General features: G+C 39.8%; 1 protein-coding gene across 1 annotated transcript in view; it reads left to right on the top strand.

Annotated features, from left to right (window-relative positions):
* Positions 1–5,271: 5,271 nt before the first annotated feature.
* The window catches only part of LOC104466838 (lysophosphatidylcholine acyltransferase 2-like), a gene marked incomplete at its 5' end in the record, with an annotated part of 24,926 nt that continues 10,638 nt past the window's right edge, over positions 5,272–19,559 (top strand). Inside the window, 10 exon segments of the mRNA XM_010080392.1 lie at positions 5,272–5,411; positions 6,450–6,667; positions 7,995–8,107; positions 11,184–11,244; positions 12,265–12,323; positions 13,475–13,509; positions 15,935–15,989; positions 18,872–18,954; positions 19,501–19,556; position 19,559. The exon segment at position 19,559 is cut by the window's right edge and continues 63 nt beyond it. Of these exon segments, the coding sequence (XP_010078694.1) occupies positions 5,272–5,411; positions 6,450–6,667; positions 7,995–8,107; positions 11,184–11,244; positions 12,265–12,323; positions 13,475–13,509; positions 15,935–15,989; positions 18,872–18,954; positions 19,501–19,556; position 19,559 (821 nt within the window).

The raw sequence follows: 19,559 nt of genomic DNA, 5'->3' as shown, positions 1-19,559 counted from the left end.
CCTGAAGGAGCGCGGCCGGGGCCCAGGCTGCAGCGCGGGGACAGCCCGTGCCGAGCGGACCTGCTGCTGGGTGACACACACACAGCTCTTACCCCGTCCAGGAAAAGACAGCTGCTAAGAATACTTCCTTCCCAAGTGAGACACATTTTGGGTCCTGATCTGTCTGGTGATGGAGAGGGGAAATGAACAGGTTGTGTAAACGGTCCAAGCAACGATGCTAAAGATGTTCAGTGTAAAAAGGGCATTTTTTTACATTAAGCTCTTCAAGCCATCGCTCCTCAGGGTCCACAAACTGCATGTTTGCTCTGCACACACACACGGGCCTTCAAACTTACACTTCTAACACAGGGTTTGTGACAAGCTTTTGAAAAGATTTGTGTGATCCTTACAAATAACACATCACTCCTAGAGAAAAGAGGAGTCCTGTTTGACTCCAGTTTGCATCCGATTTGAATTGCAAGAATGAAATACTGTCCGTCAATCCCTCACGTCAGATGCCTCAGCTCTAGAGGGAAGATGATGATAACTTCTCTCAGATACGATCAGCTAAAATAGAAAATAACATTTTATAGTAATCCTGTTTCAGACACTTAACTCACTTTAGGCTGATTTTAAGCCTGGGGCAGGGAGGAGCAGGGGTGTTCATCTCTTGGTTCCATGAAGAGGTGTCCCCAATGCCACTGGCTTACTCACTGGTGTCATGGAGTGAAATGAATTAGGTTTCTGAGCTGAATGCTGTCCCAGTACAGCTTGTGTACAAGCACACACAAGACTTGCAGGATACTTTTACAATTAAGAAAGCAAACAGTATTTCTGAGCTTTGATGTTTAAAAACATTCTCCTTAAAAACTGAGCTGATGAACCAAGTATGAACTGACATCTCACTGAGGACAATAAGCACATCACTGTGTAGGTGAAATTACAGCATTTTCTGCTGATCTGAGGCTGATGTGCAACTAAATATTTTATGTTTCATATGCCTCTTCCTCAAGTTATAAACAATGGTTGCCCTGAAGGTAGTTGGGTGGAGGAAATGTGAGAAACCTGGAAAACAATTTCAAATCCTTTTATCCCCTATGTTTTACTAGCAGCCTGAAACACATTTGGAGTGCATCTGAATCAGTAGCTGTGGGCATCAACCCCAGGGTAAAGATTCCAGTTTCTTAATAAGGTTTCAGAAACAGACAGCTTTCTGGGCTGGCTGTTCTTTGTAGAGGATGCACAGACTACTTTCAAAAGCTGCAGTTTTAAGCTACACGTACCAATTTATCTATAGCAAATATATCCTACTTTTTTGCTTCAGGAGGAAGAGGTGAAAAACATGGTATGTCCTAAAGCAAAATACACTCCATACATAACTCCACAGCGCACCTGGAAGGAAAAGCACCTGGCTGGGTCAGAGCCCGGTGCTAGTGAGCTTTGAGGCAAAAGCAGAAAGACGCAAGAGAAATAACCTTTTTGTATTGTGTATTGCTCCCTTCTGTTCTATGTCCCCTGTAGTCATGAAGACTAGGATACTTCCTACTGTCTGCTTTATCCTGTATACGTCTGCTCCTCTCTTGCCCAGCACTGCATATCGGACCATCTGGGAGTCGCAGCCTTACCAGAGAGTGTTACTATAAACTTCAAAAAAGGGAAACATCCCTTCTCCTTCCGTTTAAGTCAAGGGTAGCTTATCTCCATTCTTGCATATCAGAGGATTATTTTGTTATATTCCCCCTATTTTAAAGTATTCCTTTAGCATACACTGACAAAAAGAGATATGATTTCAAAATCCTCTCTGGGAGGCCAAAGCTGTATTTTCATATTTCAGACTGCTGTTCCCCGATGAATGGAGCTTGAAAGCGAGACAGGCTAGCTGCTTGCATTTCATTCAGATTCAAGTAGAAAAATAGGCTGTAGCCAGAATGAAAAGCGGAGTGAGTAGATTTTACAAGTTTTTGCCAGTCCTTGTATTGCTAATGGTTTACCAGCCAGTGAGATTTTTGTCTTTCTTTAGAATGTGCAAAACAAGGATCAGTTGTGCTGTGCTGAACATTTGCATGTGGTAAACATCTGCATGTGCCAAACAAGCATTTCAAACAGTTGTTCAGTTACTTCTGGTTTCCATCCTCTGAAGCTGGCTCCAATTCATTGTTGAGATTTTGAATTTTTTAGTTTTAGTTTTGTTCATCCTGATTGCCCACTTGCCCTCCTAAATTCTGAACTCCACTGCAAAGCACAAATACTAGTTAAGTCACTATTTTCATTTATTCAGAAGAATATTTCTCTTTCAGATATCGGGGGAGTTCAGCTGAGTTGGGCTTCGCTTTGGTCCCCACCCTGCTCATCTGCTGCTTCCTAGATAACTTGTCAGCAGCTGAAATTGAACAAAATCTCCAGCTGGATTCTGTGGCTTTCTGATAGGCCTGCTTTCCCCCTTCCCTGGTTCCTGCCATCAGTGGCAGTGTAATCCTGGGTACTGCTTAAGGGTCAGTCAGCTGGGGGAGCGTCACCTGGACAGCAAGGACTACTGCAGGTGTACTTAAATAGAAAGTACACAGGTGATTCCAAATGTGGGAAAATGTTCTTTGGATGACTCAGAATAATTCTATCTTCATGATTCTGTATACAGAAGCTGGAGTGGCTTCTTCTCCTGTACTTTTCTAGCCTTCCTTTCTCTTTTCTGTCCTGTGCAGCTGATGGAGCAGAAATCAACTCTACCTCATTACACAGTGACCTAGAAAGCCAATAGCTTGCATCAGCAAATCAGTACCACCTGTGCATCTGCCTAGGATAGATTAATGAATTTATTAAAGTTTTGAGGAAGGGATTGTTTCGCTTTTGCTATTTTATCCTTTATTTTTCATTGTAGGTCAGCGCACAAATTTATTTTTTTCATTAAAAAAAGTTATTTTAAGTCAAAACACACCAATTTATGCTTATGCTGCCCATTCTGCATAACTGAATGCACCTGAAATGTTGAGCTGGGACTATAGATCATAGTACAAGAGGACACATATGGAGAAAAAAAGAACAGTGTATGCTTCAAGAAGGAAATAGTCCTGCCTGAATGTTCAGATCTCTCCTGGAGAGATGTTACGTGGCAATGCTTACAGAACATAAGCAGCAACGCCACGTACCTGCTTCTCATCATTACCCTAATTTACACCGTGCATCCATTGTCATGTTGGTCTGTCATCACTGTGCCTATTGTAACACAGAACTGAGTCCTGAAGGCCCAAAATTCCTGTTAATCCTCATCACTATCAGAGGGTTTAGATCCAGAGCCTCTCCTGAATAGTGACAAGAGGACAGTATGAGGACATGATGTGAAGATGGAAGGAATTTGGTGGGGAGGGAAAGGACCATGTTGATGAAAGGACAATTAGAACCAACTTACATGTATTAAAGAATTAGATAAATAATACTTAAAGATGCTTCTATTCCAAATGTACGACAAACTGACAAACATTTGTTCCTTTTTGAAGAAAAGAGCTAAATTAAAATCCATTGTTTTTCTTAATAATCATAGCTCAAGTATATAAGTTGCAAACTATTCTGTAAAACTTCTTATTAAAAGTCTTGCTTTTCCTGTACAGTAAGTAGCCATTGCTAAAGAGCTGACTGTAAAGGCTGATTCTGAGAGAGGAACACTGTTGTTCAGCTGTCGATTTTCTTACCAAAAATAGTAAAGCTCACAAGCATAAGCACAACTCTCCTTCAATAACTTCTACCCCACTTCTGAACTGGTGGAGCTGTCAGTGTGTGACCACTGATGCACTCCCATACTAAGTTTTACGGGACTTTTAGAAACAGCCCAAATAAAAAAAAAAAAAAATAATTGCTATTACAGTTCTGCTTGGGTGTGCAGTGTTCTGTGCATATGTATGTGCACAGAGCTGAGCCTCATCTGTGAGCAGCAGCTGAGCTGGATTAGGTGCCAGAAGGAGCAGAACCATTTGCGAGCTTACCAGGAATGCTGGGCTATGGCTTCCAGACGCTAACACAGCTCACTTGCCTCCCAGACCTGAGCTTGCTCAATCTGCATAATGTTGTGTTGCACCGTAAAGACCAACCTTCAGGATATAACTTCTAACCTAATTTACTGAGGTAAAATAATCAAGAATTTCTTCCTGCCCTGCCCAGTGACACAACTGTCTGTTAACAGCCTTGTGCCAGTATACCTGCTTCCTGGAGCTGTGCACAGAAAAATGCAAGGTAAAAATTCCTTAAAGAGGGCTGGGGGCGATATTGGAGGATTACTTGCAACCAGGGCATGGTAGTGTTTCTCCTTCACCACACTCCTTTTGCAAAGCACATGAAGAACTTAAGAAGTGGTGAACCGCAGTGTTGGTTTGGATCTGTTTTATACCAGTTTTGTTACCTAGCTTGGCTGTCTGTGACCTTAGCAAAACTCTCTCAATAGTTTCCTTTGCTTCAGAGGTTAAAGGAAGCTAATAACAGTTTCCTGATTGCAGGGAGGAAGGGAAACTAAGCTTTCTCAATTTATTCTGAAAAATTTGAGGAGGACGTAGCACAGAGGTTAACATCCAAGGTGCTTCAAACAGGAGGCAAAAATTTAATCTCTGTAATCAGAAGGGTTCTGCTGCATGTTTACTGTGGGTGGTGAGCAAACCACTTCCAAAGGCAATGAGCCAAGAGCTGCTACAGCAGCTTCAACAGCACTGTGAAGTCTGAACCTTTGCCTTAAACCACAGGTTCAGTTTTACTGAAAACCCACTTCTGCTTAAGTCCCAGCTAGGGGAAATGAGGTTGTGTTGCATGTGCACTACTCCAAGCTGTAGTAGTGAGGATCACCTGCAGCAACAGTGTGACTTAACACAGGATTTGGCATTTTGAAAGGTCAAGAGTGCATTTTAGTCATCTTAACAATCCCCCTGGGCTTCTAGACTGTCAGCTAGTTACAGAATGCTCTGTAGTGGAGATACCGATCAGCTGGACAAACTCATCTGAGCTGGTTGTGTGCTGCAGACCAAGTCTAAGTATAAACTTAAGCCAGCAAACTCTGTTTACCCGCACTAACACATCCAAGCCAAAAACACAACTACTCATGTTCCAGTTCTACCTGCAATGGGAACTCAAAAGTGAAAATGAAATGCTGTGAACGACTGACTTCCCCATATGAACACTGCAATCATTGATGCTTTCCTTACTAAGTCACGTAGCAGTAATGTTAGTATCTTTAAGTCCATGCAATGTCACTACACATATACCAGTGTCATTCCTGTTGATGCCATTCCTTAAGATTTGTCCCCTCTTTTTTTCTAGACTGTTCTTCAGGGAATTATTTTGCTACCCCTCCGTGCCACGTGCATTGCATTCCTCGCACTGACAGCATGGCTGGTTGCATCAATAGCAACTTTCCGTCACCATGGAAAAGGATCTGTGCCACTTAAAGGATGGAGAAGGTAAAAAGTGGCCAATATTTGTGAAAACTCGGTGCTTTTTTTTTTTCTTTATTTAATAACACAAAGGCAGGGTCTACAGCTTTTTTTTCCCCTCTCACTCCTTTCCCCCTTTTGATTAAGGAGGAATCCTCAGTGAAATCTTAGTTTTTACCCATTTAGGTGAAGCAACTTTTTGATGAGTGTGTTTTACAACAATAGTGGTGCTTTTTAAAGAGGTAGCTTTTCAATTGTCTTGAGGCTAAAACAAATCTGTATGAAAATCTTTATAGACTATCTGTAAGCCAGGACTTATTTTAGTAATAATACTGATGGGAATATTTGAGAAAAGAAACTCATTAAGAAAAGTATTTGCTAATATTACGTAGGCTCGAGTTTCTGTGTAGCCTTTGTCATTACTGCTATGCTGTAATTTATGACAAAATTAGCTTTGACAGCTCCTCTCTTAGCTATGTTGCCCTTGAAGGAGTATTTTACAGCTGCTTCTGTGGGTTCTGCATTTCAGTCACTCAGCTTCTCACCTCAGGGTAATGAAGTTCCCTTCTAGTTGTGATGGAACCCTGCAGCTGCAGGCAGGAGGGGGAGTGAATTTGACCAAGGCTGAGAGGTTATAAGGGAATATTGTCCTTTAATCTTACTTGTTAAAACTGATAGTAAAAGAACAGTATCAGAGTTAGTAAGTTCTTGCAAAAAGGACACTGAATCTGCTAATTACCCACCTTCTACTTGCAATAGTGTTACGCTCCAATGCTATAAGGTACGTCAAGAAAATAGCATACCAGGGAGGAGGGTTTAGTAAGGTGCTGTACATTGCCTTATCTTTAAAATTATAATCTGGTTTCAACATGAAAAGGTGGTGTTCCCTTCCCTACTTCTACTTCTTCCCCTTTAGCCCTACACTCTCCCGGTGAATAGTGTTTCTACCCTGTGCCTGGCCTCGGTGCTTGTGAGAAACAGGAAATCTTTCATGGCCTCTGTTTTAAAGTACAAAAGAAATACTCACTGTAAAATTGATTCTATTTTTGTGTTTCTGTTTACAAGGAGGATGATCCAGACAGCCCTCTCAAGCCTAACCCGTACCTTGTTCTTCGTAATGGGTTTCCAAGTTAAAGTAAAAGGAAAAATAGCAAGTCTGCTGGAAGCCCCAATCTTTGTTGCAGCTCCTCATTCAAGCTTTTTTGATGCCATTATTTCTGCCCTAACTGGAATGCCATCAATAGTGTCTAGAGCAGAGAACCTGTCAACTCCAGTATTTGGCAGTAAGTATTTATGAAAAAATAAAATGTTGGAAGTCAGCAATTTGACATGAGGCTAAAAATCTGATCTCTGAAAGTGATTTAGGGACAGACTTTTCAAAATCCTTAGGTTCCAAAGATATTGACAGATATTTCCTGTGAAATCCCTGGGACAAGTTATTTTTCTGAATTGCTCAACATGACTAAAAGTGTGCTCCTTCTTTTCAGATGTGAAATATCACTTTAAATTTGCCTTATACTGAAAGTATGTTTTGTAACTGCTTAGGCTAGAAGCTTTGTCTTAAAATTCTCCCAGTAGGTAGCTTGAGAAATCTGTTCAACTGCTGCCTTTTAACAGTGTGGCCAACAAATGTAGAACATGGATTAGCAAAAGTTATTTCAAAACAGACCCAAACTAGAGAAGTCTGGAAAATACCATATTTATAAGTTTAAACTTGCAGGTACTGTTATGGATTTTTTTTTTTTTAAATGGGAGTCAAAGCAGGAAAGAATAAAAGAGAAGCTACTCAAAAAGGAAATGCAGAGAATGGAAAAGATCAGATGACTCATGCTTCTGTTATTTTCTCCTCCTTTTGGCACAAAAATAATTCCTGTTTGCATTATTACTAGAATCAGCTTTCTGCTGGCTATATGGCTCTTGTCTCTATAGGGCTTTTAAAAGAATAAGCCAAAAGTAACCCAAAAACTAAACTCAGCAGGCAACACAGAAAAGTGTCTTTGTAGGAAATAAACTAACTGATAATATATTGACCTTCTCTTAAAAGCACAAGAGTGGGACACAGAAGATAATTCTTCCCCAAGCTTCTTGTCACATCTCAATAGGTCCACAAATTCTGATGCAGTCTTCTGATGAAATGAGGAGTTTTTTCTGTAATTTACACATGAGCTGTGTATGCCTAGTGACTGGAAAGAGACATGTTACTTCTTTAGCATAGGCTCAGACTACTTGTTGATTGCAGTCTGCATGAGTTAGGCCTGAGTGTAGCTCATGAGCAGAGACCTGAGCAGGTCGTTTTCCTTAGAATTGTGTGGAAATGCTCAGTGAAAGATAAGGGCAATAGTAGCAGAATGTGTTTGGGTGAATGTGGCATGTTTATACCTACTGTAAAGCTCCTCAGCTGGCAGTGTAGATATATCTTCTGTGTCTCACTTCCCATTTTGCAGAATGAGGACAATAATAATACTCTTCTTATCTATTTAGTCTGAAAGCTGTTTGTGCAGTCTGTCTCCTAGTATGAGAATAACAATTTTTTCCTACAAAGGAGCCTTGAACCCACGTGTTTTCTAAGGACTAGCATAAGAGAAATAATTTTTTTTATCTCTTTCCCAGCAATTTTAAGTTCCCTTCAGCCTGTGTCAGTTTCTCGTCAAGACCCTGATTCCCGAAAGAATACAGTCACCGAGATAACTAAGCGGGCATTGTCAAGAGGCCAGTGGCCACAGGTAATAAATATACCACTACGATTCAGTCTTGTATTCATATTCCATATTTACTGTGCATCATAGTATCACAAGTCCTCAGCTGAATAGGATTCTGTTGATGTATGAAGATGAAGTCAGCTCTCAGGTATATGACTGGTTTAGGAGAGGAAGATGAGTGCCTGGTGCCCAGAAAGTTTTGTCATGACAAATGTGTCAGTTAAAATCCAGGCAGTACCAATTGCTGTTCCAAAATGCAGATGCTCCTGGCCTTCTCTTTTCCCTGTTTAAGTCTTAACATGCTGTCTTCAGTGTAGCAGATGACTTGGATGGGTATATGTGAATCAGTTTTCACAAGCTAGCTCATGTGTGTGCTAGCTATTGCAGAGCTGTGCTCACAACAGTTCAGGGATGAGCAGCTGATGAGACGAGTAACTTGGGAGGTCCAGGCTCCAGTATGAACAGTATTTAAGCGTCAAACATCATTTTTGCACATGAAGAATAGCTAAGGTGAAACTCAGTTCAATCTTTATGTTAATAATGCAGTAAAAACCAGACTTTTAGATTGAATTGTGGTAAGAGTTTAACATGGAAGCGCTAGTTCCTGATTCTGCACGCTGTTTCCCACAGTCGTTCCTCAGCAGCAAGCTGCTGTTGTTATTCTAGGCCTTGCACTGGCTTTCCATTCTGAAGAGATAATTGGACAGGGGTTGCTCTGGAGGGAGAACAATGTTGAGGCAGCAACTCTGCAGCTCTTGGGACAGGTGGAGGGCTGGGAAGGAAATCACATCCTTTGCATGAAGAAAAGCCTGGAACAGTTGTGAACTTAACATCTCATGTGGCAGTGCCTCTCTGCTTGCTTCTGTTGCATTGGCAGGGGTCTGATGTTGCCTTCAGATCCTACAAATACAGTATCATTGCCACGCTGCTGGACAAATACAGTCAGTGATATAAGACCTTTTTTCAAAGATAACATGTGTGGATTTGTGTATAAATTCATGCTTTGTGTTTTGAGTTAGTTCTTGTTTTCTCAAGGGTTGATTTGCTTAAAATAAAAAATCAAAAACTCAAAGAAGTGACTGGGTAAGTAGCTGAAGTCACAAGATTTGTTTGGTTGTAGTTGGCTGCCTCCTAAATGATTAAGAGTTACTTTGTCCTTCACTTTTCTTCCAATGAATGGCTCTTAACGAAAAGTAAGAGGCTAGTGAAAATATAGACTTCAGTAGCAGGTACCTGTATGGCAGCTAGACCCTATTGCACTGCTCTGCTCTGTGAGTAGTCTCTAGAAACGGAGAACATTCAAGTGTAACTGCTTCTCATCCCGCAGGAGGACCAACACTTGCCACTTTTTTTGAAATGCCATTATTAGACATTTCATGCATCATTTTTAGTTAGGAAGCACCTTACAAAAAGCTTTTAGTTAGTGTTTAGGCTACTTTTGACTGATAAATACATTCATCTAACCTGCCTTAAATGGTTCTAGAGCCTCCATTATTTTTTTCACTTTGTCCATTACATGGAGGATTTTAAATATGCACATGTCAAAGCTAGGAAGGCTTTTTTTGTAATACTGCAATTACAAACTACACTGATGCTTATGATTTGCTAAACTGTTACGGATTAAGTGATTCCAACAAAGCCCTTGTAGACCTAATCTCTGCTGAAAACAGCATGGGGAGGAAAGGGGAATTGGCTTTACACCAATTCTGCACATGGGATAAAAATAGATCTATATCATAGCATAAACAGTCTAAGAGTCAAATAATCTTGGAATCTCCAAGACTGAGTCAGCACTACTACTTCGAGTGTAATTGGGTGACTCCTACTCCTGTGCCCTGGCTACACCTTCCTTCCTACTCTTTTTCTTTTTTGAGACCTTGACCACAAGATGGTATCTGCCATATCCTCTTCAGAGTGCCTGCACTGCATTTTCTCAGCACAACAGAAAAGAAGGAGTAGCTGGATTTTCCATTCCCTCCGCCTAAAACCAAAACACAACAGGCTGGGCAGCACTTGTGCTTATTAATGCCATGAGGTTCTGATTAGTGCTTCTCCCAACCCTGCAGTAAAACAAAGGGGAAGGAGGGAATGACTACTTACTCTTTGGTCAGTCACTAATATGTTTTCTGGGGCTTATGACATATGCTAAGCAGAAACATACCCATTTTTGTGTCCGTAGCACCAGTGAACAATTTCTGATTACAGAATGCGTAGTCAAAGACTAACTGTAAGTTGGTATGTGCAGCTGTCTCTATTGTACTGTAGAACAGTCTGTGTCTCTTGGGTATGACCTAGTGATGCCCTCTGTCATCTAGCCTTGACCTAGTCATTCGGACTGAAGTGGCAACACACCTTGAACACTCTTTTAATCCAGACCAGTTCCTGTGCTGAGGTTGTGTTGAAATGCTGCTTGTGATCCTGTAGTGATATGAGAAACGTAAAGCTTCCTTGTATTCTACAGGGGGCTGGATTTGGTGTGTCACATTGCAGCTCACTCCACATCTAATCTAGTATCTTTCAGACACTAATTCAGAAACCTTCTGGGCAGTTGGTGTCTGAGTCGTTCAGGTTCACGGGCTGGGTAGTGGTGTGTAATGCTTTCAGAGCTCTCCATCACAGATGCACGTACTCTCTCTGCCTTTCGCTGCTACTCCTCAAGCTGTGATCTTCTCATCACAGCTGGCACCTGTGTTGATAGCATCTGTGCCTGTAAACGCTCAAGTACCTCTTGTGTCAGCCCACATTCTTGATGTGCGTACACCCAGCAGTTCAATAAGGAGCTGCCAGCAGAGAACAATTCTCATATCATTACCCACACTAAACATTTCAAGTGAAACACTGAAAGCCTTTTGTACCATATTTCTGAACTGATAGAGGCCTTTCCCCAAAACTCCTCCCTTACAAAGCATTACAAGATGGATCAGGATAGTATTACTGTGAGCATCCTTCACTTATTTGTTCATTTCCTTTTGAAGAGTAATGATATTCTTGTAATGCAGTGTAACATGTCACAGAGCTTGCATAAGAAGTCAGCCTTTATATAACTGATGCTGAAGTATAATCTTTTTACGAAATATGTGTGTGTTTCTTTAAATCCAAGATACTGATTTTCCCAGAAGGCACCTGCACGAACAGATCTTGCCTGATCACATTTAAACAAGGTAAGAGATTCTGTTGCATTGTTGTTAGACAATAATGTGTGAAATATTAATTTGGTAGTTCTAGTAAAGCCTATACTTCTGCAGGTACATCACCCACAGCAGCACTGCGGTAATGCCTTACATCATTAAAGTTTCAGTGTCACTAAACCCACTATTTTATAGTAGTCAGTTTACTTCTCTGATTTTTGGTTATTTTGTAGGATCCAAATTACCTATGATGTGTATGGTTAGTTGGTTGGGTTTTTTTCTGGGTACAATTTTCATCTAATTTATTTACCTGGAAACTTGACTGTAATTATTATGAAATGAACTACCAAAATATGTGCTACTTATGATGTTCATTTAGCTCAACTTACAGTTGTGCCATCATAGATTCCTGTAAATTTTGCCCTGCAAGACTTAGGAACCAAGTTATGAAACCTCTTTGCATAGTGCTTAGCAAGGCAGGCCAATGGATTATTTTTAACACAGAAAGGTACTTGATAGCATCACTGATCATTAGATTGTTGTGCTGCCCTTCAGTTAAAGCCATGTGCTCCCCTTTCCTACTGTTGTACAGTGTCTTGGGTAGCAAAGTTACAAAACCAGTGCTACATGCTCAGATCCATATCACTTATGAAGAAGATCAGATCAGAGGAGGGTTCAGGAAATGCTCAACAGCCTTGTGAGCATCTAATGCTTTGAAATGCATGCCAATCAATGGGGAGATAATACACAGAAAATGAGTTTGAACAGTCCAGGAATCTTAGGCAGCTTTCTCCTTGAAATGTAGACTAGCCCTTTTCTGTCCTGACATCTTGCTACTTGCACTGCTCATCTAAAAAACAAACAAACAAACAAACAAAAACCAAACAAAAAAACCCCCCCCCCCCCAAAAAAAAACACAACAAAAAAAACCACTTTCCATTCTTCTTGCCTTTTTAAAAATTTCAAGATACCATGTCTTACATGAATCACATAAAACTCCGAGCTGCTGTATTAAGTTCAGTCTTAACAATCAGTACTAATTTGTGCTTGCAGGTGCCTTCGTTCCAGGAGTCCCTGTACAACCCGTGTTGCTCCGATACCCCAACAAGTTGGTAAGCAGAACGTTCTTCTATCACTAACTAGTAATACTGAAGTCAAAATCCTGCCTTAAATGGTACCTGTGGTAAATATTTTGCATTGTCACTGAAGCATCTGTTGTCCTGAGCTTTAGCATTGGAGAGCTCCTGGAAGCAGCTGGGCTTCCCAAGTGGCACGACAGTGTAGCTGCTATTCTGATTGTGAAAAACTTACTGCTGGGCTTCTTAGCTACAGCTACAGCTAAAGTAAGAGGGAGCATGGGAAAGTATTGCAGCGGAAGTTAGAAACTTCCTGCAAAGCCACAGAGCCTGTACTTTGAAGTCTAAAGTGCCACACAACTTCCCTACTAGTCATCGCGTTTTAAGCTCAAAATGCCCTTTCTGCAAAGGGGCTTGCTTCCTATGGCTCTGCTTCACCGACAGGTGTCATGCTGGGATGTGAGTCTAGCAACTTAACTTTTTTAAATTATCTGGTCATCCAGCAAATCCAGAAAAGACAAAGCTTTTCATTTCTAATGGTTTTAAGATGAAAAACAAGTGATTGTTATTGTTATGTTATTTACAAAGACTCCTATGTAAAATCCTTTTACAGATCAATTTCAAAACAGTGAAATGAAGCACTAAAGCAGATTGGTATCGTGTTTCACTGATAGGATTTAAGGACCTGCAGTATACATTGTAAAAATTATATATAGGAAGTAATAAACATAGAATAAGAAAGAAAAAAAGGCAAAGCAAAAAAAAAAAAAAAAAGCAAAGAAAAAACATGATAGATTACCTATGCAGAAACGTCCTTAAAAACGAAATCAAGCATATTTGTGAGGGTGCCTTGCTAAACGGACTGGTGAAGACCTCTGGAAAAACCTTATTAAATTAATTTTTTCCTGCTTTTGTTGTTTGGATCAGAATGAATGATTTGAAATATCTAAGTAACTATATAAATTTTATTCCAAATTGTTGATATTATTAAAAGTCTGCCATGCTTATTTCCAGATTTTTAAGGCAAGGAATCATAGTCACCTTGATACCTTTATTTATTTCATACAGGACTATAAAACCATCATCTGCTTTTACTAAACTTATGCCTGTTTTATATTGTGACTTATCTGCTCTCTAACTTTCATCTGGTTTTGTCATACATTTCAGTCTTTTATGTTTTTCCTTAGGATACTGTGACCTGGACATGGCAGGGCTATTCATTGTAAGTTTCTTAATCCTACTGAAAATTACATATAGAATTTTCTTCCCCTGTTGCTAAACAATCTGCCAAACAGATTCAGCAAAGCCAAGACACATGTTCTTCTAGATCTGTTTTTATGAGGGGGAAATACTTCGGGATAATGCTGTCCTGCAGTAGATTTCATATCTGAATGGCTAGAGAAAGGGTTTGCAAATGGGGAAGCATTATTTCCAGTTCTGCCACCGTTTTGTTTCATTTTCTCCTTTGTTTTGCACATTACACTAGAGCAAAAGAGAGGTTTGAAATTCTTTCTCTTTGGAGAACAATCATAGTAATCGAAAACCTATAGATGTTTACAGTTTCCTACATGGTATACAGACAAGAAAAAAGAAATGTTATTTTATCTCCTCTGTTTATTCATTCCTCTATCCCATTTGAAGAGTCATATGAGAAGAAATGAAGATGACAGGCAAAATGAGTATTCATTTTCCCCATCTTTCCCCATTCAAACATCTTGGATTCATCTTTATATTTTTATTTTTGCCTGACTCAACAAAAGCAATTGTTGTGAGATCCCAGTAAAGAGGCTGTATGTAGTATCTGACAGTGAAATAGTGAAAAACGTGTCAATAAACCAGTTAGACAATGGTTCTGTGTTGATTTCTCAACACAGGTGGCCTTCTAAGATTATAAAATATTTTATTAAATTATTAAAAAACCTTTACTGCTGCACTGAAAATATGTCTGGAAAATACTTTTCACCCTATAAACATTCATTAAAATGTGGATTTGCAGAATCTGTATACCACATTCTCATGTGCAATACATAGTGTATTTACGTAAAGTAGTAGTGATTTACTGAGTGAATAAAATTTTTAAGGCAACTAATTTTGAAACATGTCTGAACTAGTGGAGCAGATCATAAGCGCCTTTTAAGCTATCATTAGTGTGCACCTGCACACTTGTAGAACGGACATAATGAAAGCTGACCTAGATGAAAATCTCATTTAGTTTCCCAAGAATTATTTGCTATTATTATTACTGCTGTTACAGTTATCAGCATACTGAGAGTAATGAATATTGCAAACTCAGTAGCATACTACAGACTTCCCCTATGAAGGATTTACGCTGGAAGATTGGTAAGGAGCTATATCTTCAGTTATGAGAGATGGTGTAGGAATAGGTGAAGAAAGAAAGGAAATCAGAGGTATTCCTGTGGAAGGGAGGAGGCTGCCCATTCACTAAAATTAAGAACAGCTCTAAGCCTGGTGGTTGGATGATGAAGTCTCAAATCAAAACCTGTGAGAAGATGAGAGGAACAGCTTGTTAAAATCACGGGAAGAGAAGGGATGGATGGGGTAGAATCTAGAGATTCTTAACAAAAGTAACTGGAACTGGGAGAAGAACATCCCCCATGCAAACCTGCAGATCACAAAATGGGGAACTGTCCCATTCTGTGTAAAACTGCCTGGATATTGTGGCCAGGATGGGACAGTACCAGTCTCCTTCTCAGAAACCTCCTGACCCAGTTTCTGCTTTCACTACTTCTTTCTTACTTTTGTACCTTACTGAGAGGCATGCCTAATGTTATGTGTCAGAAAATCAAGTGTTAGAGTGCAGAAGGTAGAAAGGATCACTCAAGTCCCTCTGGCTTTTCCTTCCCTCTTCTTTATTTTGTCCAAAACAATAAGAGAAGATTGCTTGAAGTTCTTCTATTATAGTTGACCTGATTTAAAGTAAAGAGCAAATGTGCATTTCTGCTTAAAAATTGCAGTGAAAAGAACAAGTCAGAAGTAGAAGTGATTATGCTCATCCTCTTTCCCAGTCTCTTCCTCCCCTGTTGATATTAAAATCTGTGACTTTTTCTAAAAGCACTGAAGGTCCCAGACATGCTGACATGTTATTTACGTATTTGTGTAAACGCTACTATAATTTGCAAAATGGCTAGCAAATACTAACAAATTCTTGCTTCAGTCCTGCAGAAGGAAGTTACTGGTTCTAGTTTGCAGATGAGAGAATAAAAGATGAAGTAAAGCTACTTCTCAGAATCCAAGCTCTTAAAGCTTTAAAATCCAGTATGTATTCACATCTTTAAAGATAAAGTAACATCTATACATTTTGCTGGCCAGAGAGCTGTACAGTGTTGTTAATATGCACGACAACAGACAAGAAGTTGCCTGCCCAGTGAGCAAGCAGCAGGTATATGCAGAAGCCCTGTAGGAAAGATGTCGAAAGCAACATTTCAGGGAACTTCACTGCAAGGGGCTGAAGAACCTTACTCAGTATTGGCTGGGTTTTTGTCAATGCTGTAAAAAGTTTCATCTACTGACATGCAAATACTTTGTTTTTAAATAAATAAAATGTAGGTTTTTTTCCTCTTTCTTCCTTGCCTGCAGCAAAATAAATAAAATGTAGGTTTTTTTCCTCTTTTTTTCCTTGCCTGCAGCAAGGAGCTGTGTGTAATGACGCTGTGTCAGCTCTTCACAAGAGTAGAAGTTGAGGTAAGAATTATAAATATTTTTGTACTAAGATTCAGCAACCAGGGAACTTAAATGCATTATTCACATTATTAGTCACTGTTAGTGAACAATAAACAACTGTCACAGAAAAAGGAATAGAATCAGAGTTTGTAATATATTTAGATGTGTTGTCCATATCTATGCATCACTTAATCTGATAAATTCCTAAAAGAAAGGTGTCAGAAATGCCTTTATTTCTAAAGCATCTTAAAATCATTGCTAATTATCACCACGTGCATTTCACGGATGTTAACACAAAGAACTATTATACGTTCTGTTAAAGGTAACAACTTCTCTCCTTTTCCCACCTTCTCATTACCCTGCTCCCTTCAAAGTGTCCTTGTCTTCCTCACTATCTTCTCAGACTGAACTCTGAAAGGTTTCTCCAACTGAGAGCTTACTTAAGGATTCCAATACTTGCACTGGGGAGAAAGCTGAGCCTTGTATAATGAACCTGCTCCCTTGATCATTAAAATTGCTGCAGAGCACACAGATGAATGACACTGAAACAACATACACACTTCACAATATCAGTATGCTTAGTCTAACTGTTCCCTGTCAAAGAGTCAACATTCAAAACACAGGAGCGAGGAGCCAGATAACCGAGGTGCAGTCAGTTTGTTGAAGTGTTGTACTTCACCTTCCTTACCAGACCACAAAGGATGGTGAGTGTGGACTAAGTTGGTTTAGGGACATGAGGAATGGGACAATTTCAGACAAGTTTTGCTGTTTATTTGCAAAATACAGAATTCAGCAGAGCTGTACAAAGCTTTGTGACTACAAGCAGTGTTGCTACTACTAACAATTAGCAATATGGTCTTTGTTGTGAAACAATAAAATTAATTATAAGGGAACACCTTGTTACTGTATAGTACGTGCAGCAGACACATATTTCTAGAAGGTGTACTAAAGAGCCAGTTCTACTAATGATTTTGTACAGGACATATCTATGTAATTTATATATGTGGGAGCAAGAAATAGTTAACGTAGCCCTTCCAGCAGAAGGTTGATTTTCCCCTACTTCAAAACAGAACAAACTTTCCTGTTAGAAAATAAATCTCATGTTCCAAAAGATGTAACTGAAACCTGAAAAAATGTGCAGCTTTCACACCAGCATGTGTCCCCAAAGTGGAACTAATTTCTTAACATCAATGCCCAAGTCCTTCCATTTCTAAGAAGGGCAGATTTGCCTGGGGAAGGAGGGAATCAGATTACTCCTTTTAGGAGTGGACATTTCAGTTGCTGTTCTATACTGTGAGCAAGTATCCTCTCCACCCAGTCAGCCTTGCACTGCCTCTGCCTACTGTGCGTGAACAGCAACGTACTCCTGTAGTCCAAGGGCGTATGCACGTGCACGTCTAGTCATATTCTAACAAACTGTGGGTACCGGAGATTGAACAGAGAGCCTGGCAGTGAGTTTTAGAGCAGCAGAAGATACAGCATTTGGCAAATTCTGTAAGAAAGACTAGGTCAACAGCAGATCAGAGAAGTATTGTTGCTACTGAAAGAGTTGTGAAGAATATTTTCTTACAGGACTGCAATTTGACAGGGAAGGTATCCTTACTGGTCTTCACCAGATAAAGAGCTGGGTGTGTGTGAGATAATGTGTGCCACCTCAGGAGGCTGAGAAACCAAATCCTTCAGCTGTGGTTTCTGGCAGACTGGTTTTATGAATAATTGTAGGTGGGTTTTTTGAAGGGGATGGAGGTGGTATTTAACCTACCAGAAATTTAGGTTGCTGTCTGAGCAAGACCCTAGCCTCAGATGATGTAATGACCACTCTCAAGACCATGACCCATGTTTGCATAGATAAACTTCTCAGAGTTGTGACTTCATCTCACCCAATGATGACACAGTTCTCTACATCTGTACAGTGTGCCTGTGCTTCCTCGATTTAAGAGATATGTGACTTCTGAAGGGGAGTTGTATAAGCAGGGATGTGTGTCAGACTTGAACAGAGCTGGCAACTGCTTACAGAAGGAATGAAATCTCAAATCATCATGTGAGCAGCTGGACCTCTGCTGTTGTTACAGGGGAGAAAACTTCTTAGCTATAAACAGCAAATTGTTATGGCTACTTGACAGATAATCAGTTCCATAAACTTGCTGGTTTTAATCATAAAGGGGCAGCATTCCTCAAAAACAAACATAAAAAGGCTGTTCAGGATGGACTGCGTTTGTATGGGACAGTTAACACTGTATTAGTGCATCACCAGCAACTGCCCTATAACTGAAGAAACATCGACACATAATTAGCAACTGTGTCTTCCAATGAACCATGGGCAACACCTTATACTTATTCTAGAATTGCTGTATTCTAGGATTTAAGGGCAAGATTGGAGGGTGGGGAGTAGCAGAACTGAGATAAATTATAACCGTGACTGAGAAAAGGCATGGTAAACTGAGCTGCAAGCGAACACTGCAGACTGAAGTACAAAGAACAAAATACACTGCTTTGGAAACAAACAGATGCTGATTCATATTCCAGTCTGTAACAACACTTACAAAGGAAGTTTGAAAGGGAGTGTACAGTATTTCAGGCTCACATTCTTACCAATGCAGCATTTAATTTTCTAATTAAGTATGCACTTATTATATTTGCCTTCTTTGAGGGTTTGATTTTTCACATAAAAGCAGCTTCTACCAATCTTTGAGAGGGAGGTTTGGACTAAATATCATTTGTTGGCCAGGGAGAAGATCCTGAGTGGTTTCTAAGGTGGTCGAGACCTCTAGTGTCCAGTTTGTTCATTGCATGGCTGATTTTTTTTTTTTTGTTTTCCCCCAGTTCCAAATAATAACAAGAAATTGTCCATGTTGCTAATAAAGTGGTGACTACTGAATTGATTGGATAACTGTCTCTTTCAGTTTCTGCCTGTTCATGTTCCTACTGAGGAAGAAAAGAATGATCCCATTATTTTTGCCAACAGAGTCCGACAAACCATGGCAACGTGCGTAATCAGTCATGAATAAAATCTTTGAGACCTTTTATATCCAGCAATTCCATATATATCCTAGCTATAAAGTACAATTTAGTCAACTCCCAGGTGCTATATATAAGAATTCCTCTAGATTTTCACTAAGAGGTGTCAAATTCCTACAGTAAAGCACCCTGATTGTTTTGACATGGAGCATGAAGAAGGTTGTCTTACATTGGAATATAGTATGTTGAATTCATGGAAAGCTGGAATAAATTGCTCCCTTATTTGTTTGGCAAGAATAAGTGGGTGGCTTGTTCTCCTAGGTTACTGGGCTGCATTTACAAGACTGTAAATCTTAAAACACCATGATGCTGCCATGACGTAGGTTCACAAAACGTTACGTATTGCTTTATCCTACCTGCAGCACTGCAAGAATGAATTATCATTTGGTTTGTGTATTAGCATTAAAGCCAAACTGAGGGAGAGAAGGGAAACAGTCAAACAAAAAAAAATTCTAATATAAAAAAAATTCTAATATAAGAAACTGATTTTTCTTCTTCCTTAATTTTGTTTCAGTGCTTTGAATGTGCCAGTCACTGATCACACTTTTGAAGATTGCAGACTGATGATTTCAG

Source organism: Pterocles gutturalis, unplaced genomic scaffold (genome assembly GCF_000699245.1).
Source record: "Pterocles gutturalis isolate BGI_N339 unplaced genomic scaffold, ASM69924v1 scaffold14339, whole genome shotgun sequence".
NCBI classification, from domain to species: Eukaryota; Metazoa; Chordata; class Aves; order Pterocliformes; family Pteroclidae; genus Pterocles; species Pterocles gutturalis.
This window is presented reverse-complemented; position numbering and strand designations above follow the sequence as displayed.